At 35.4% G+C, this 21,563-nt stretch overlaps 1 protein-coding gene across 1 annotated transcript; it reads right to left on the reverse strand.

Moving 5' to 3' along the window:
* Positions 1-1,596: 1,596 nt before the first annotated feature.
* LOC117435619 (protein canopy-1-like) lies at positions 1,597-19,974 on the reverse strand. The gene is made up of 6 exons (XM_034058941.3): positions 19,757-19,974; positions 16,333-16,433; positions 13,933-14,048; positions 5,180-5,398; positions 3,766-3,862; positions 1,597-1,945 (listed from the first exon to the last, which is right to left on the reverse strand). The coding sequence occupies exons 2-6, from the start codon at positions 16,430-16,432 to the stop codon at positions 1,905-1,907; spliced, it is 573 nt and encodes a 190-aa protein (XP_033914832.2). The 5' UTR covers position 16,433; positions 19,757-19,974; the 3' UTR covers positions 1,597-1,904.
* Between the last annotated feature and the right edge of the window lie 1,589 nt (positions 19,975-21,563).

The raw sequence follows: 21,563 nt of genomic DNA on the forward strand, positions 1-21,563 counted from the left end.
AAATTAAAATGAATGCATCATAAACAAAGAGGAAATGTCTACAGATCTTCTTACAACCTACCTTGAAATATCGTTTCTTTTTCATAAAGAAAATAAAGCTTAGAACACAATCAAGATTTCTCAAAAAATACAAAGAAAATCACATTTTAAATTAACGAATTGTATTTTTTAAAAGGTTTTTTAAAAAAAAATAACCATTTGTATCTTTCTTAATTTTATTAACTTGAAACTAAATGCATTCTATTCTGGTATTTTAAGGTCCTTTAAAACACTAAAGCATTGCCAATTGGTTAAATTATTGCAGCCTTTTAAACTTAAATGAAAGATGTTTTACGATTAATGGACTTCCATGAATGTAAAGTTTAAGAAGTCCAAAGCTAGCAATCATTCCAAAGCAGAAGTGTTTTGTGAACAATGGGATGAACAAGTTAACCTTTGCATTGTCATTATTCCTCACCTTCCTTCTACATTGCCCTTTCTTCCTTGACTATGACCTTATGAGGACATACTGTGTCAAGTCCAAAAATAATAGGATCATCATTTCCCAGCCTCTTCAAATCAGCTTTTGTGTACAGAAAATAAAATGTACATTTATTTATGTAGAAAATAAGGTTAGACTTTCCATCTTTTTTTTACAGTATTATCATCTCAATCTTTTTTTAAACACATATACAATTAGCGTTTCAGTACAACTAGTATATTGCTTTATTTATAACAATTAAATTATTCACAAACTAACGCTCCTTTGCTATTGATAGTATGTTCAATAACTCTTGGCAAGTAGGAAAATGCTACACTGACTGAATACCAAACCCATTTAATGAATTAAATAGAGCTCAATGATTGCTTTATAAAAGGATAGGAAAACAGCACTCGCAAAATTATATATCCAAGTAAAGCACAGCAAATAAATTAAATGCTGCATTTATTTATTTATTATCACGATACTAATACATGTTTATTACGTAGTGTAACAAAGTTTACCACAGTGAGCATCATTTTAATATGCTCTGGCTAAAAATGATGGCGTACATTTTCAATTTATCCATGTAATCCAGTTAACTATAGTCTCCAAATTAGCTCACATCATGGGCCCTATTAAAAAGATTACATCCTTAAAAAATGAGAGTTAGTTAAATGCTTTTTGATAAGAAGCTCTAAAGTTCTCTTTTTGATGTAGGGTCCCTGTTTAGTAGAAGCATTTCATAATTGGTTTATACAATTTTACTTGCAGGCTTACAATATATTAGTTTAATGTATCATCTTTTTCATCAATACTAGAGATTTAAATAAATATCTGTTAAGGTTTATGAAATCGTAAGCATTACTATGGAATATACAGTTAATAAAAAAAAAAAAAACAAGCACTCTAACTTAAGTACCGTGGCGAAAGCCCCTATATTTGTAGAGTATTTTTTTTTACTTAAAATAACTATTTGAAACCCCTAATCATCATCAGTCCTAGACCATCTTATAACCTGTATTGGTAAAACGATAGTTATACATCATTCTTTATGTAATGAAACATACAAGTTAAGAATTAAAATCCTTTAAATGTTATGGCAACTAAAGACATAAAACAGACAAAAAAACCCCAACATTTTAAACTTTTATTGAATGAACAAACCCAAGTTATATTATATACATTATATACATGTCTACAGCCATATGATGTATCAACTAGGTCATCAATAACATTATTTTCATGGTCACGTTGCTTCTCAATATCATAATCATAACCTAGTGGCTAAGTTTAAAAGCAGAAAACAAACAGCTTTTTAAAATTAAAATTCTTTATGTTTAAAAAAAAAAAAAAGTTGGTCATCAATAGAAGTCCATTTATTTTTCATTGCAGATATTTCTGCTTAAATGCTCTGGATCATTTTCAGTACAATACCTGTGCATTATAGTTCAGTGTGGAAGGCAACAGAGCCTTTACATAGATCTGAAAGAGGAGAAAATACACAGATGAAATATATTATAATATGAAAGAAAGAAAAAATTTCACAGGGTTAATAATGAAACAAATTAAATTCTCTTTTTTCTTCTATTTGCATTTTGTTTGAGAATTCAAGCTGCTTCAGGTGCAAATCAAGGGCAGTTGGACTTTCTTCAAAGATATTTTCAAAGAAACTAACCATCGTTAAATCAGTTTAATGAGCTTTGAGTTAGTAGACAATTGTGTAAAACCAGGCCTTGTACAAGACAACACCCACAATGTAAATCTGGACTAGGCATATTTAAAAAGAGTGGCACTATCGATTTACCAATGTGCATCAACCAGAGCACTAAAACGCTGATTGGATACTACAAGTCATGGCTCCCAAATGTTTGCTCTTTGATTTAACCATTCATATGATACATTAAAGCTCATTGCATCAAACACCAATGACGAAATAACACATATCTTGAACAAAAAATATTGATTTTGTTACCCCCCCAAAAAACACATGATATTTCCATAGAGATGAAATATTTACAAGCAAGTCCCATATAGAGCGCTACAAATCTTACATGTACATTCATATTGTTACAGCATATGTTTGAACACAATATTAAAATGTTAGCGTTCAATATATTAAGCACAATTAAAATATGAAAGATGACTGGTTGCAGAATCCTATTAAAATATATAAAAAATGACAGAGGGTTCTCCAACAGACTAGAAATATACACATGCCATAAAACAAGAGTCTACTACATCACGTAGATTACGCAGGGGTCTCCAACAGACTAGAAATATAGATTTTCATTTCTTCTGAAAATCTGTGGACCTTTACAATATATTGGTTTCCCTCCCAATTATATAAAACAGTTATCTGTGTACCTGGTATGTCTGAAACTTGAGTCCCCTCCCCCAACAGTACAACACAACCACACTGACAGCAGTGCTTGTTACTTTGAAAACCCTACTTCTGTAGGCTACTCTAGAGAAGATGCATGTAAAAACACAATATAACCTCCCTTCTGTCTTAACCATTTTGAATTTTAACATGTTCATTTAACAGCAATATGTTTTATCACTGTTTTACCACTAATAATAATAACAACTTCAGGCAAATATTACATCTTAAATGTTATTGAGCATATCATTATTTTAAGATAGTGTTTTAGAGTACAGGAATTTGATTACATCCTGGGTCTCAAAACAAATTAAAAAAAAAAAAAATAATAACTAAATAAAAAAAGAAACACACCACAATCTACACCCCCTGTACAATCACTATGTTAATTGGTATTCTTGTGTTACTATAACGTTTACAGTCCCCTTTTCATTTTAATGTATGAAATGTTTTTTGATATTATAATACCAATAATGATTCACTAAATGTATTTTCCTATATATTATTTTTTTTAAAGGTGTATTTTTAAAATCTCGCTGCGGCAAGAATTTGACAGCAGGATAAATAATAATAAAAAATATATACTTTCTTCCGTGATCTGAATTGCAGATGTTATAGACCTGGGCATTATGTTAATCTGGCTTGTTTACAAAAAAAACTAATAATATATATTACACGCACTGTATTTTTGGTCTCCTAATTTTAATTAAATGAATTGTGTATAAGATTGATTTCTTCATCTTAAATTTACTAGGACAGATGGACATGGTTTTAAACCAAACACAAGCCAATATTTGGATTCCAGCATTTATGGAGACTGGTTTCTGGTATGACGCTGCTAGTTCTTTCTCCATAGCAATACTGCAGCAGGGAAAAAGCACAGAGCTCAAAGAGAGCACCACCATTGCATCTGAAACCGTACCTGATATATCCCTGCACAGCTTGCCCACCACATGGTCTGCCTCTTGGGCGTATAGTGAAATGATATCATCTTCATACTCTTCTACTATGCTTTCACACTGTGAGGGGAGAATACAAATAGACAGATTTACACACTCCAAACCAGTGGAGGCGAATCATCTTCACAGGGTTGCTCTGAAGTGCGCCACTGCACACAGAGGGCATGTCTTTGCAACCCGCTGCCATTTTATTTCTGTTGCTGTTGAACCATTATGGAGGAATCATTCTGCAGCATCAACAGCGCACAGCACATTTTGCTGCTACACAAAGTTTTTCTAAAACATCTGAAATAAATGTGCACAAATAAAAAAAAAGCACACACACCTTAAATATATTAATCCAGAAACAGGAGAGACAGCTCAAACTCAAAACGAATAGGACATCATTGTGTATTATATTGCATTGACTAATATTGACATTATCTTGAGAAATAGGGAGGAAAATAATATGAATTGAAAGGCCCCAAGACACAATCTTGTATGCAATTAAAGGCTAGTTGAGATGTTCCAGTTTCCCAGCATTAACAATGGTAAATTACAGCACTCTTTTTGACTATTATCCACGATTTAAATTAACCAAGAGGATATAGAAACAATTCAAGAATCGTTTTCTCTAAGTTAAATGCTGAAACAAAACAGCACATCCCATTTTAAATGTATTTAAGTTTCAATTGATAAGTAATGGCTTTATTCCAATGTATGTCTACTTAAATAGTAATTATGGTCCTTATTAAAATATATACTTTATCAAATTAGCAAACAGAAAAACCTTTATAAGACCACTAGTTCAGTGGACAAGAATTATGTCATGTTTATAAAAGTTAAAATTAAATTCACTTCTTATAATTAATTTAATATATTATCTTCCCGATTTATAAATCGGATTACAATTATTATTTTTTAAAATTATTTTAAATATATGCTAGATTCAGGAATACACATTTTGTAATAAATGCTTGAAATGAGAAAACTCAATTTACCCATGTGTTATTACAAATGGTGTATTGTTTTACTCAACAGATGTATGTTTCACAATGAAAGTTTGTCCTCACATTAACAAAGCTGTACCCTCATACCAGGGTGCCAATATGGGTATTAGAAATGGTGTATTGCTTGTTCAAAAGAAAGCTGGAGTTATATAATGGTTACATTTGGCTATAAACAAATATTCTTAAGAGTAATAATGTACTGGAAATGCATGTATAATTTAGACCCATTACAAACAGTACAACTAAATACTAAAGACAAGGTCTATTTTATCAAACCACATTAAAAACAGTCACTTGAAAAAAAATGATACAGTATTAAAAAGACGCAAACTCAATATAAAATCAGGGGTCTCAACCCAAAAACAAGAAAATAAATAGACATCCTTACCGCAAATTTCAAAGACTTTGAAGAATCTGGTCCATCACCAAACTGAAAATGTTGCAGGTTTCCCAGCATACTTTTGTCAGGATCACCATCCCTTGGAGCAAATCTCTTATACAGTTTTTCTTTAGTTTCCGGGTCAACATACAAGGAATAATCATTCATATGATTGCAAACCTCTTCCATCAGCTCAGTTAAATGAGTCTCTGACCTTGCAAATGGGACCTTGGTGTAAAATATATACATAACAATTAATAAACAAACACATCATTAGAATTAAAATTTTTAAAAAAATACACTATTGTTCCTATCATTTTGTAAACATATCTTTATAGATTATATAATTTTAAAATCCAACACTCCGAATTGTATGTTCTACCGAGACCTAAAACTGTTCAAAATAATACAATGAATGCTCAAAATGTCCAGAAAGAGAAATTATTATTATTACCTTAATTCTCTACACACTTTTTTTTATTAAAAGAGATGTGATCACTCCCCAGGGTTAGCACAAAGAAAATAAGTTTCCAAAATGTCACTTCTCACAGCACCTACTGATTCAGTTTGTATTTCTGAGCAGCTGGGTCATGTCTCTGCCCCCTCTCTTTTTTCGCAGAATTTGTGTGAAAAACAACCAGATACTACCTATACTCCCAGTGTGACTCTCTGAACCAACTGCACCAAAGGTCAAAGTGCACCCCTTCCCCTTGGTAGCAGGACAAAAAAAGTGTTCTGTCGTCTAGACGGGTCAAGGTGCAAGATGCCCTTGCCCTGGTGTCTTCCCCCCGGAAGGGGGTGTCAACTGAAGCCAAGTGTAGGGTAAACAGCAGAGATGCATCCGCTGGCCTTTGAAGGAGGTTCATCTCCACCCTCCAGTGATCAAAGTAGGAAGTTCTCATGTCAACCCTGGTCACAGGGGCTGGATTGCGGATGAACTCTATTTCTGCAATGTAGATAAATCCAGACTCCATTGTCTTCTTTCAGACACAGTATGGACCCTTCCGGTCCCAGCGATTACATTATGGCCTCATTTCACAAAGAGGTCTCTCCTTGCTTCAATACCATCTGGTCACACATCAGATAAAGGCCCCAGCTTCAAAAATAAAGCATTGAGTCCGAAAATTTTGTTTAATATATTATTATTTATTCTTTTTGGCAGCAATGAAACAAATAATATTTTACACTTTTTTTTTAAATTAATTTTTAAATTAAGACCATTAAATGAAACTGAAATTGCCATTCATTAACAAACAGATTTCATTGTTTAGGATATGGATATATGCATAACCAATTTAAAAGATACAAATGTTTCTTAAATATGGCACATTGTGTCAAAACTAAAATGCATTTACATATGCGGATATACAGATGCAGTGAATGTTTAGATTTTCCCCGATCATAAATTCCTATAAATTGTTAACAGCATAATTTCATATTTTCCTTGCAGCTTCCAATTTTTTTGTACTGCATCCTCTATTGAATTTTTAAGATCATGAAATCTGGAAAATGGCTGTGAATTAAATTCTTCTCCTTAACAGTCTGAAGGTTTTGAATAGGACCTGTCAATAAAGAATTTCCAGAGGAATAAGAAAGGGCTTGGATATCCTCACACAGCAGAAAAGGCCTCTCAGAGATACTACCCTCCATTGAATTCTCATTGGAAAGGCAGCCATTATTGAAATACAATAAAACAATCCAGAAGAGCATTTTGTGTAAAATGCAAACCCCTAGTATAAATGTGTTTGTTCTGATTAGGAAACATATACAGAACTGTTTTACATAGATTGCAGATTAGTCTACAAAGTCAAAGAAAAGAAAATGTATAACTACACATTAATAAAAACAAAGACATTGGTAAGGTATTAATTCTGCTTCAGAACATGGTTTTTATATACATATGCCAGATTTTCAATTGTCTTGTCAATTTTAGCCATTTCTCCCACAATGTTATTTTAACATTAGTACTAAAAAGAAATTCAGTAACAAATTAAGAAAGCTTTAAAACAAACAAAGAAAAGTTTTTGGTTATGTCCTTAATATAACACAGAAAGACGTCTCAATACTTGATGGGCCTTCAACTTTTGTGACTCACAAATTAAACTAATTATAGCACGGATTATGGCACAATCAGTATGATTTATTACACTGTATATCAAATTAATATCATTAACACAACCGTTGAGATGAGTTCACGTTTTGTAACAGAGTACGTTTTCTGCCTTGTATCAAGGGATTTTGATATTCATATAAAAAGTTCAACAAGCATCAAGGAATAATCAGAACACTTTAATCAAGTAATCTCATACAAGCACAGGGCATTCATATTTATATTACACTCTTACATGCCAATATAGAAAGAATATTTGCTGCATGTGTCAACAATGAGGATATTTAGAGATGCATTGCTGAAGCACAACTACTTTGCTGTAGGGTAATTCATGTGGAATATATGAATACAGAGTCTCACTCGGGGATTTTGGGAACTATAATTAGCATTTATTTCAAATTAATCCACTGTGAGGAATAGTGTATAAAATTTCCTCATATAATATGCAAATCAGTTTAAGTTTAAAAAAAAAAAAAATTATTGGAGGATATAACTTGACAGAAATAACGTTTAAATTCCAGAGAGACGTATATAACATTTAAAGAGATTTCAGTCTGTGCGTGAAGTTAACAAGAACGGATGGAAACACCTGGTGCTAAAAAACAAGATTAGTTTATTACATATAACATACTATACAAATGTATAACTAATTTCATTGTGTTTGTGGAAGGGATTTATGAGCAATGCTTTTTCTCCAATATACAATTATGATCAAACAAAATGCAATAGTCTCTTGGGATACAGTGTCTCGGTCTACTGTACAGAGGTTGTACTTCACTTTATCACCAATACTTCTTGACATGAACTACAGGGTCTATCATCTAAATGAAGTGTCATATTCTATTTTCATTCACAATGATTCACATATTCAAAGAATAAAAGTAGGTCAGCGCTATGGACTGAAAACACTGGTCAGTATTGGGCAATGTAAACAGGAACCTGGTCCACCCATATCGCCTGTGGTTTCCAAAGTAACGGTCGGGCAGCACTTGTAGTCTGCTTTTAATGAAACCCCCTGCAGTCTTTTTCAGCAGAGAATATGAACAACAAATCACAAAACCCTTCATATTGTATCATGCCATAGGTACATATAGATCTCATTTTAATGACATTGCCTTGTTGATTTATAACCTCTCCAAATTTTATTTTCCTGCAGTGATAGTCCAACAACTACTGAAATACCAAAAATGTAAATAGAAATATAAGCACCTGTACTTTCTAATAATATCAAAAGAATGGTGGCATAGAATCATTTATCTGTTCAGGTTTAGAGTAGGAAATTTGACCATGTCGAGAAATTCACACTTGTACTAAAGCCAGTCCTAGGTTTCAGAACTCCACTTGTTTAGGTATGCGATTGAAATGAACAGGTGCCAGAAATTTGAGCAATAGGCCCCTGCAAAATGTACTCTGAAATCATGGCACTTTTCACAGCACGAATAAATCCCACCCAAGCCTGCAGGTTTACTAATAGGAGTTGTTCATGGAGCTCTAGCAGTGGAACAATGTATTTAACAAGGGTCTGATTGCACAAACCTCCCTCATTTAAATAATATACTTCATTAACAGTAGTGCCGAAAGCCAGGACTGAGTGCAAAGCTAGTGTTAGTTTCTAACACGTTTTTTATTTTACAGTCAGCACTTGGCTATCTATTACCCAGATCCACATCAGTCACATTTTACCGCCCTTGTATTAAGAATAAAATCAATCCTCATATATATATATGTAACAAATTAACGCACTTACCCGACACACGCGATTTCCGACTCTGTCACCAGTTCTTCAATGTTACAATGTACTTGTTTATTCGTCATAGCCCACGTTTTTTCCCCCCCTCGCATTCCAAATCAGTCTTATATTGTGCAGTTACACAGCGTTTCCTCCAATTTCACATGACGAAAATGCAGCAAAAACAAAGCAAACGAGACAAGCTACGGTAATGTAAAAGTTAATCATTAAACAGTTTTAGATACTGTGATGGATTTTATTTTAAAATCTGTGATCTTTATTTGCTTATGTGCATTTTTATTTGCAAGTGAACTGTGACATTAGGGCATTATCGAGCACGATATTCTGCAATTTTGAATACTGACCTTGGATACGGTTTTAATTCTGGAAACTAGTGTTTTTTTAATCTTTTGCTAAATTGCATTGCCTTTTACGTTTTACTCAGTTCTGTGTACGGGTAACATTTTAATTTCCTTTTGCTGTTGGGTCGTTAATGGGGAATTTTACATAATGTTACAATATGCACTGGATTTAAAAGGATGTACTGTACTACAGTCCAGTCGTCTCTTTTGGCAAATGATATTTTCAGAATATACTTCTGTTAAATATAGTACTGTACCAACAAAACCAACTAAAGTACATCTAAATGGAAACCTACTTATTTTAAAATGCAGTCCTTTCAGATATGTATTTAACATTGTATCTGTGTTCCCTGAAAACGGACAAGGGTTTGAACAGGCCAAAATGAAATAATCAGATATGTGTCACACTCGTTTAACCGTCAAAGAAGTCATCATTTTATAGGGTTGGATATGCGAGTGCCGACTGTGTGTGTGTATATATATATATATATATATATATATATATATATATATATACACACACAGTACTGTGCAAAAGTTTTAGGCAGGTGTGAAAAAATGCTGTAAAGTAAGAATGCTTTCAAAAATAGACATGTTAATAGTTTAGATTTCTCAATTAACAAAATGCAAAGTGAGTGGACAGAAGAAAAATCTACATCAAATCAATATTTGGTGTGACCGCCCTTTGCCTTCAAAACAGCATCAATTCTTCTAGGTACACTTGCACACAGTTTTTGAAGGAACTCGGCAGGTACGTTGGCCCAAACATCTTGGAGAACTAACCACAGTTCTTCTGTGGATTTAGGCAGCCTCAGTTGCTTCTCTCTCTTCATGTAATCCCAGACAGACTCGATGATGTTGAGATCAGGGCTCTGTGGGGGCCATACCATCACTTCCAGGACTCCTTGTTCTTCTTTACGCTGAAGATAGTTCTTAATGACTTTCGCTGTATGTTTGGGGTCATTGTCATGCTGCAGAATAAATTTGGGGCCAATCAGATGCCTCCCTGATGGTATTGCATGATGGATAAGTATCTGCCTGTACTTCTCAGCATTGAGGAGACCATTAATTCTGACCAAATCCCCAACTCCATTTGCAGAAATGCAGACCCAAACTTGCAAGGAACCTCCACCATGCTTCACTGTTGCCTGCAGACACTCATTCGTGTACCGCTCTCCAGCCCTTCGGTGAACAAACTGCCTTCTGCTACAGCCAAATATTTCAAATTTTGACTCATCAGTCCAGAGCACCTGCTGCCATTCCTGTGTTTTCGTGCATAGTTGAGTCGCTTGGCCTTGTTTCCACGTCGGAGGTATGGCTTTTTGGCCGCAAGTCTTCCATGAAGGCCACTTCTGACCAGACTTCTCCAGACAGTAGATGGGTGTACCAGGGTCCCACTGTTTTCTGCCAATTCTGAGCTGATGGCACTGCTGGACATCTTCCGATTGCGAAGGGAAGTAAGCATGATGTGTCTTTCATCTGCTGCAGTAAGTTTCCTTGGCCGACCACTGCGTCTACGGTCCTCAACGTTGCCCGTTTCTTTGTGCTTCTTCAAAAGAGCTTGGACAGCACATCTGGAAACCCCTGTCTGCCTTGAAATTTCTGCCTGGAAGAGACCTTGCTGATGCAGTATAAATACCTTGTGTTTTGTGCTCAGTCTTGCCATGGTGTATGACTTTTGACAGTAAACTGTCTTCAGCAACCTCACCTTGTTAGCTGAGTTTGGCTGTTCCTCACCCAGTTTTATTCCTCCTACACAGCTGTTTCTGTTTCAGTTAATGATTGTGTTTCAACCTACATATTGAATTGATGATCATTAGCACCTGTTTGGTATAATTGTTTAATCATACACCTGACTATATGCCTACAAAATCCCTGACTTTGTGGAAGTGTACCTAGAATTGATGCTGTTTTGAAGGCAAAGGGTGGTCACACCAAATATGGATTTGATTTAGATTTTTCTTCTGTTCACTCACTTTGCATTTAGTTAATTGATAAATATAATCTATTAACATGCCTATTTTTGAAAGCATTCTTACTTTACAGCATTTTTTCACACCTGCCTAAAACTTTTGCACAGTACTGTATATATATATATATATATATATATATATATATATATAACCTTTTTTGATTAGTGTATTACATTATGTTAATGTTAGTATCCTGGATTTAGAAAGCTATCTCATTTTCATATATAAAATGGCCCAACTGCAAAATTAGTTTATAATGTTGGTATTTAGAAATTTTGATAATTTAGAAATTATATTGGTGATGTCACGATCACACATGGCAGCAGAAATCTTCAAGAAAAATATTTTAACCCCTAAATGCAGGTGAATACAGCTGATTTCAGTCAAAACTCCACATATACTTGCAATTAATAATGGGTTCAACAAGAGTTCTGTTTTACATTTGAAAAATACAATGAAGCATGCTTAAATAAAAAAAAAAAACACAATAACATCAAAATAAAACACAGTACAGTTCTGAAACACTAATTTCATTAAGGACATTCTCCTGAACCAAAAAAAAAGTGACTTTTACAAAAACTATCAACTCTAAATGGGACTGAAGCTTACCTTCGGGTGTCCTTGAGGTACATCAATAAAACATTTTTAGTGTTCATTTTGGTTTGTACACATCACCTGAAAATAGCCAGGCGCCTTATTTCTATTGCCGATGCAAAATGGATACAGTAGTTTTGGAATTCTGCTCATTTGCATGCTGTCATCAAATCCACGGAAACACACTGGTTTCAGAGTTTCCAAAATACAGATTGAGAAATAATGATGTCTACCAGTTAGAAGCAATTACAGCCCATTTCATGTGCTTCAAGGGAACTACAATGAACTCTGTGTCTGCAGTTAATAAAAGACTGAATAAAAAAAAAGGAGAGAATACTTGTGTTCCACACATCACAACTGATGATGGGTTACGTGTTTTTAACTGTAGAATTGGCAATACTAAATGCCGATATTTGAGTCCTCACGCAAAACATGGGGACCCTTATATACGGTGATTGTGTCTGTCCATTTGTTTGTCATACTATGCACGATAACTGCCTGATTTCAGATCAATCTTCCCCAAACTTTTATCACAGAATCCTAGCCCCTTATAGACATTTCAGATTTAATTTGGTTATTATCCGATAAACGTTCGACTTTATATGAACATTTTAAAACTGTTCATGCACTCCATAAAAATACATCACTACACCACAGCTGCCTAATGAGTGTGCACAATACATAGAAGTTATTAAGTTACGTGGGGTCTGCAGTAAACTTCATTTATTACACACCATCACAACAAATGAGATCGCTCCGTTGGAGTGGGATATGTCACGATACACTACAAATTGATTTTTTTAGTGTATGAAATTGAAGCTGATATTTAGCTAATATTCCTTCACTTACGACAGCTGTCCAGACTACTGCAAAACACAGCAAAGCAAAAAGGTCTAGATTGATTCACGTACCCGAGAAAAATATGAAAAATTTTTTTTTGTTTGTTTGTTTGTTTTTAGTTTTTTTAAGTAATGGTATATAATTAAGCAATGAGTTGTTTAAAGTGCAGTGAACAAAATTCCAAAATGTGGAATGTTTAGCCATTCGTTCTTGAGAACGCCCAAAATAAATGCAATGTTGATAATACACTAACAAGTGAGTGTGAAAAAGAATGCTCCAACGCGATTGTTATTTTGATCCAGCAGAAGGCTGCAAGAACACGTTACTTTGCATGAACTCTGACAGTTTGGTTCATATGACTAAGTCCAGTATACTAACCTATATATACTAAACAGGTTGACTTTTATTTGTTTAGTCTGATATTCTGTGCATATGTGCTGGACCAAAGTAGTGTGATCCCCTCCTGTACATATACATGCATACATACACACACACACACACGTCAGAAATTCAAATAAATATAGTAATATTAGACTAGCCAGTTTATGTGACTGAGAACTACACCAACCAGGGTGTGATAAACATACACAGACAGGCAAAAAACTGAACCTGTTATCCTTGTCTGGACCAATCAACGATAATGGAGGAGAGCACAGACAGATCCAATTACTGTGTTCGCATCACTGGTCTGCCCACTGTAACAAGTGAATCTAGCACCAACATATTAATACTGGGGTGACCTCATAGAGGAAAAAAAAAAAAAAAAAACTTGTTTCATCCTCTGTATAAAAGGACTTTACGTTTAAATAACTTTAAAAGTTATGTTTATTTTGTATTACTACATTGTTTTATTGGTTTTGATGCTAAGTCTGTGTCTGAATTCTTTAATAGTTTTTTAAACATTTACATATATTTTGTACTTCAAGTTCAAAAGACCAAAAAAAAAAAAGGGAAATAAACATGGTTAAACAACAATGTATAGATACTAAACAAATTGCCACTCCCAAACATAATAAAGAAATTCACTTTTATCCCAGAGGATGTCAATTAAATTTATTTTAGAATTTACCCCCCCAATGACCACTGCTGTTTGGATAAGTGGCTAGTGGCGGTCCCTCATTTTATTTTACATGCTTGCATCAAATAACTTGTACCTTACTGTGTTTCTGACTTCCATCTGGAGCAATTCTAAAATTTCCTACTTGGATTGTCTTCTTTGGATCCACTTGTTTTATGGAGTAGTTTAGCTCCTCAACTATTGCCCTGCAGGCTAAAGAAATAATGCAAAAAAATAAAAAAATATGACCGTTTAGACCTGTTTCAAACTCTTATAATGTAAATGAACATACCTGAAGTACAGAAAGTAATGCAATTATATATATATATATATATATATATATATATTGTGACAAAGCACAACTAACTCGGGTTCGTTGCCCCTTTAAAAATACGACCCAGAACAATGAAATGGATTTTTAAGCGCTGGTGCGCTATTTTTAATAAACACAAAAATCAAACACACAAAACCAAATAAACACCTAGCTCTTATCGAGCACTAACTACACACACAGGAACCTAACTAACACAGGACGGCTAAGCCGTTTCCCTGCCCCAAAACTTAATTAAACCACACAGGTTTAACACAGCACTTACTTCTGTCTGACTGCTTGGAGACAGAGCACACTATCTGCCTCCTTCCATACAACAGCCTAGAACAGACTGGCTGCTCTCTTTAAATACCCTGCACCTGGCTCTGATTTACAATGATCACCAGGTGCAGGGGATAATTAAATAATAAAAGAAAACAACTACATCAACCAATGTGCATTTGCACATGTTTTCTGCAGGGAGGATTTAACCCCCTCCCTGCTGTCTCACAATATATATATATATATATATATATATATATATATATATATATATATATATATAGCTCCATTAACACAGGGGACAATATACCGGAAATGGAAACAGACTAATTAGGCAAAACAAAACAATGCTGATTTAGTGATTGAGGCTTCGAAGTTGTGCTTCTTCTCAATGAATTTGAATCAGTGTCATTATGACACAGAGTTCCCAGCCTATGCACTGTAGCAGCAACAACCCCAGTAAAACAGCCACAAAGGGGTGCTGGGTATTTTGATTATTAGCTAGATACAGTAATGTACAAAATGCCAGGCTTTAGCTGAAAGCCCTTAAATGTGCAAATGAGCTAATATACAGATGATCTAATATCTGACTTCAACCCAGAAAACACACAGCGACACTACCACAAATAGCTGAGAATGAGGTTAAACCAGAAATCAAAACGGTTTGTAAACATGAATTACAATGGAAGGAAAAGAAGTGTGGTCTGTATGACTATTGACATGGACAGAGTTTAAAACAATGTAACAGTGAAATGATTTTTATTTTTTTTTAAATGGAACTTGAGTGATAAAAATCGTGCAATGCACACAGTCTCAAAGCACGTGGTCTTTGGCACCTTTTTTTATGGTTGTGTGTATGGTTGTTTGCACCACTATAATATACATCACTGCAGTTACTTTTTAATTCCTCATGTGAAAAAAAGTTTTGGATCTTCCTCTAACGAGTATAAAACCTATAACATATCTTAATGGGTCACTAAATTATAACATTTAATTAAGGAACATGTATTTATACAGTGTTAAACCCTAGCAAACAAGTCAGAAGTTCCATTGCAAACGCTTCATACAGGATAGAGTGTCTTAACCCTTTAAGGTACAAGGGGCATACTGTATGGGTCCCACAAATAAAAATCATGCTAACTTTCATATTTTTTGCAAGGTGCACAAAACAGGTTTTGTATTTCCAGACAGGTTGGATCTGGTCATCCAAATAGTCAGTTTCCTTGCGATACCAGAGTCAACGTTTGAAATGCTCATTTCCTTCTGTGCAGTACTTTAAGGAGTTAATGGGCAGATATACTGGTATGACCCAACATTTTAAATGTTACTTCAACGAAGGCTATCTGCACCTGGGATAAAAAGGCCCCATGTGACGGGTCATTTTCTTTAAACCGTTATCTATTTCAAGGTAGAAATCCATAACTTATTTTCTGTAGAACCTAATCATCGTTCTGTGTGATAACAACCAGCAAAGTGGGCTTCTAACTACAACTACCAATGGTATGGCTATTGTTTAAATATTGTACTTTACAGGGGAAAAGCCTTTGTAAATTTGAAATTTTTGAAGATTTCATCCAAGATATTGGTGCAGACCCGTGTCAAAACACAACGTCCATTGAGGTCACACTAAAAAGGCTGCACAGTACTAAAATGTAGATTTATAGAACAAAACAAAGTCAAAGCAAGAAAGTCCTTGGTGAAAGCAAAACGCAGCTTAACTGTAATGCATGTAAAATGGCCTCTTCCACATTTGGAATAAGCTTTTGTAAATCTATTGGTTGCTTTTAGAAATGTCTGATTTTACCACGGACCAATGGGCCTTTGCTTTCAGGCTTCTCAACTTCATTACACATTCATTGCATTTAATCTGCTTGACTGGAAAGAAAATCTAATATTTTCACTTACCGGAACAATACAACACTTCGTCTTTTTTCCCTTCTACTTTCTTAGAACAAAGACAGAGTATCATTAGCAAAATACCAAATTTAATTATAAGGGACTCCATTCTGCAAAAAAAAAGAAAATAAATTAGCATTGTGGTGGTTACATTTATTTTTAAATGTTGTGTTTTTGGTAATGTCATTTATATACATGTTAGATAACCTGTTAGTTAAAACATTTTTTTTTTTCTAAAAGAAAAAAAAGTATATTATATACTATAACACACAATTCTCATGAAAATGTGATTATTCCTTATGTGCCATGAAGTATAAATAAATAAAAATAAATAAATAAATAAATAAATAAATAAATAAATACTGTAGGTTGGAATATTCAACACAAAAACCAAGACAAGCAAATACAAAACATCATTCTTGCAGCAAGTTGAAAAACAGAACTTATGAAGTGATCTGTTGAGGCTGGCAAAAGAACAGATAAACATATCAGTAGTAAAGTAGTAAAAAAGTAGTAAAAACAAAAAAAGTTTAAGTTTGTTGTCAAACAACTTTCACTATTAGGACCAAATGCAAAATGAAACAGGTATTGAGATGAAAAACTTCTGCCAAGTACATTATTAATGACACAAGCTCTTAAAATAAACAAATCCCCTGGGCCGGATGAGATCCTCCCAATAGTACTCAAAGAAATGAAAGAAGTTATTTACAAGCCGCTAACCAAGATCATGCAACAGTCTCTTGACACAGGGGTTGTACCGACAGACTGGAAAATAGCAAACGTAATACCGATCCACAAAAAGGGAGACAAAACTGAACCAGGTAACTACAGACCAATAAGCCTGACTTCTATTATATGTAAACTTATGGAAACTATAATAAGATCCAAAATGGAAAATTACCTATATGGTAACAATATCCTGGGAGACAGCCAGCATGGTTTTAGGAAAGGGAGATCATGTCTAACTAACCTACTTGACTTTTTTAAGGATGCAACATTGAAAATGGACAACTGCAAAGCATACGACATGGTCTATTTAGATTTCCAGAAAGCTTTTGACAAAGTCCCGCATAAAAGATTAATTCTCAAACTGAACGCAGTAGGGATTCAAGGAAATGCATGCACATGGATTAGGGAGCGGTTAACAGGTAGAAAACAGAAAGTACTGATTAGAGGAGAAACCTCGAAATGGAGTGAGGTAACCAGTGGTGTACCACAGGGATCAGTATTAGGTCCTCTGCTATTCCTAATCTACTTTAATGATTTACTCTGATATAGTAAGCAAACTCGTTAAATTTGCAGACGACACAAAAATAGGAGGAGTGGCAGACACTGTTGAAGCAGCAAAGGTCATTCAAAATGATCTAGACCGCATTCAAAATTGGGCAGACACATGGCAAATGAAATTTAATAGAGAAAAGTGTAAAGTATTGCATGCGGGCAATAAAAATCTGCATTATAAATATCATATGGGAGATAGTGAAATTGAAGAAGGGAACTATGAAAAAGACCTAGGAGTTTATGTTGACTCAGAAATGTCTTCATCTAGACAATGTGGAGAAGCTATAAAAAAGGCCAACAAGATGATTGGATATATTGTGAGAAGTGTTGAATTTAAATCAAGGGAAGTAATGTTAAAACTCTACAATGCATTAGTAAGACCTCACCTAGAATATTGTGTTCAGTTCTGGTCACCTCGTTACAAAAAGGATATTGCTGCTCTAGAAAGAGTGCAAAGAAGAGCAACCAGAATTATCCCGGGTTTAAAAGGCATGTCGTATGCAGACAGGCTAAAATAATTGAATCTATTCAGTCTTGAACAAAGAAGACTACGCGGCGATCTGATTCAAACATTCAAAATCCTAAAAGGTATAGACAATGTCAACCCGGGGGACTTCTTTGACTTGAAAAAAGAAAAAAGGACCAGGGGTCATAAATGGAGATTAGATAAAGGGGCATTCAGAACAGAAAATAGGAGGCACTTTTTTACACAGAGAATTGTGAGGGTCTGGAACCAACTCCCCAGTAATGTTGTTGAAGCTGACACCCTGGGATCCTTCAAGAAGCTGCTTGATGAGATTCTGGGATCAATAAGCTACTAACAACCAAACGAGCAAGATGGGCTGAATGGCCTCCTCTCGTTTGTAAACTTTCTTATGTTCTTATGTTCTTATGTTCTAAGCATGCACAGGAAACAATTTTTAAATCATTTTTGGTTTGGTTTATTTATGTATTTATTGTTAGATGGCCTTTTGTTTTATTGTTTCATAATTCTCCACATATAGAATTGCCAATAAATGTTAGAAAAACATATTTAAACAGCAGATTGCGCAGAACTAGGCAGCAGTATACAGTGGGTCTCCCTGTGATACTAATGATTTCCACTACTACCAGAGCATGCCATTTGGTGTGCATGTCTACCACGGAGGCAGGTGGTGGTTTTCACACCCCAACAAATCACAGGTTCAGCTTCCAGTCATATAGGTCTCGGAGACACAGGTGCACACACAACCTTTCTATTAATGCAGGTGGATGCACTAGCGCCACCAATGGAGTACCTACAGCCGTATCTCTGTCTCTGAGACTGCATGCTTTCCTTGCGGCCAATTAAGCAGTCTGCTCCATTCACACATCCTTTCTAGGTCTCTGATAAATCACCTTGTAGGTCATGCCTCATTACTGTCACAGTATTCAGTACATTTAATGCCACCTGGAGGCACTGCACTGGTGCAATTGCATTGGAGGCGTGGGCATGTTTAATTTCAACAAACCTGTTAAACGGCCTTGGAGAGAGGCTGTACTGATTAACACAAGTGACTCATAAAACCAATTAAAAGTTGTAGCTGCTGCGACAAAGACTGTACTTGCATTAAGATTCCACCAACTTTCTGCTTCACACTGTCATGAATGCCCCCCTAACATACACCTATTCAAAAATGGCTTATTAACATTTAAAATTGCCCTTTACAGAAAACTATCCTTTAGCATTCGGAAGAAAAAAAGTATGTTAATCATAGAATGCCCTAGTGATGATGTACAGAGAAACATTCTGTTTGGGGGATATGGAAAAGAGAGCCAGGTATCCATTGATAATAAGCCATGCTAATGCACCTGCACTCTCTGCGCCTCTACACGCAAGCACTGGCACACGTGTTTGAACTGAAAATACTGAATACACCGTTTTTACTTGCGATAGACATTAATCGTGACTACAAAATGTAGTTACTGAATATATGATTTGAATACATTATTTAAATAAATGTATTATTATTATTATTATTATTATTATTATTATTCTCTGGACCTACACACCTCGTTTACATACATTTCGATAGTTACACTTGTTTAACTTGATAATTGCTCACATATACGTAATAGGCGCGTTATTATTACTTCAACTAAAACAATACATTCGTACAATAAAACAACTTACCTGGGCTGGTGTGACACAAACTATCTCGAGTCTGACAACAAAAACTTTGGCCACTGCAAATCAAATAATGAAAATAAAATCTTTCTTTTTTTCAGAAACAAAGCTAGACAGATGACAGCGTCTGTCTTGTTCTATATATTTGGAGACGAGTAACTACATTTCAATCAGCAACGACACCGGTCACAGACGTGCTCTTCTACTGCGCTGCCACGATGTACAGGAAGTGTAGCAACTTGCGTGACTGACAACTAAAAGGGCCAACAGAATTGCAAAGCAGCGGCAGGTAACCAATTAAAATGAACAAAAAGCGGGGCTTGGTGTCGTTAGAAAACTATCAAATGACCCGGATGCAGGCAAGTTAATATTAATACATGTATATACTTACTTTTCGAATGTAGGGCTAAAAAGCGTCAGTTCTTTCGACAATTAGTTTGTTTATTATTCCAGAATGTTAATGATAGTCCTTCTGACCAAGTGCTGAACAAGAAGTACAGTATGGCGAAATATATCCTAAAACAATGAGGTTTCAAGTTTCAGTGTCGAGGAATTTTCTTCGTCCCTTCCTGGAATATATTTAGAGACAAGTACTTGTCATTGTCTTGCTGGAAGATCCACTTGCGGCCAAGTTTCAGCCTCCTGGCAGAGGCAACCAGGTTTTTGGCTAAAATGTCCTGGTACTTGGTAGAGTTCATGATGCTGTTGACCTTAACAAGGGCCCCAGGACCAGTGGAAGCAAAACAGCCCCATAGCATCAAAGATTCACCACCATATTTTACAGTAGGTATGAAGTTCTTTTCTGCACACGCATCCTTCTTTCGACACTAAACCCACCGCTGGTGTGCGTGGCCAAAGAACTCTATTTTCGTCTCATCTGACCATAGAACCTGGTTCCAATCGAAGTGCCAATGCTGTTTAGCAAACTCCAGGAGCTTACGTTTGTTGGTTGCTCTCAATAAAGGCTTTTTTTCTGGCAACCCTTCCAAATAGCCTATTGGCATGGTGGCGTCTAATTGTAGATTTTGAGACTTGGTGACCCCAAGATGCAACCAAGTTCTGTAATTCTCCAACTGTGGCCCTTGGATTTCCCTTTGCCTCCCAAACCATCTGCCTCACTGTGCGTGGGGGCAAGATACACTTGCGTCCTCTACCAGGCAAGTTTACCACTTTTCCATATATAAAACTTATATTCATATATAAAACTTATAGCAGATTAACTTTTGATTCAAATGAATTATTGCTTTGATACAGCAACCCTATCTGTGACTGCACTCGACGCCAGCACTTTGATACAGCAACCCTATCGGTGACTGTACCCAATGCCAGCACTTTGATACAGCAACCCTATCTGTGGCTGTACCCAACGCCAGCACTTTGATACAGCAACCCTATCTATGGCTGTATCCAACTCCAGCACTTTGATACAGCAATCCTATCTGTGACTGTACCCAACGCCAGCACTTTGATACAGCAACCCTATCTGTGGTTGTACCCAGCGCCAGCACTTTGATACAGCAACCCTCTGTGTGGCTGTACCAGATGCCAGCACGCACACATCATCTGACTTGTGATTGTTTTTGGTTTGTTTTAAATTTGTACAGCCTCTAAGGACATTTCAAAAGGATCAGCTTGGTTTTCCCTGAGGTATGTATATGCACACTAATTCTCTCACAATTACTGTCTGTCAGCACCTCAACACATACTGCAGCTGATTTGAATCAGCACCCCACCAAGCACTTAAACAAATAAACACAAGCCAGCCACTGGAGAAAGGGGGAGGTCTGTAGTGATACAGGGAAGATACAGTTAA

The sequence above is a fragment of the Acipenser ruthenus genome, chromosome 3 (assembly GCF_902713425.1).
Source record: "Acipenser ruthenus chromosome 3, fAciRut3.2 maternal haplotype, whole genome shotgun sequence".
NCBI classification, from domain to species: Eukaryota; Metazoa; Chordata; class Actinopteri; order Acipenseriformes; family Acipenseridae; genus Acipenser; species Acipenser ruthenus.

Excerpts from the sequence above, each read along its gene's own strand:
- LOC117435619 (XM_034058941.3), bottom strand. The coding sequence starts at position 16,432 with ATGGAGTCCCTTATAATTAAATTTGGTATTTTGCTAATGATACTCTGT. Across the intron at positions 5,399-13,932 it reads GAAGTCAGAAACACAGTAAG|GTCCCATTTGCAAGGTCAGA; the intron begins GTACAAGTTATT and ends TTTTACACCAAG. Across the intron at positions 3,863-5,179 it reads CAAAGTCTTTGAAATTTGCG|TGTGAAAGCATAGTAGAAGA; the intron begins GTAAGGATGTCT and ends CTCCCCTCACAG.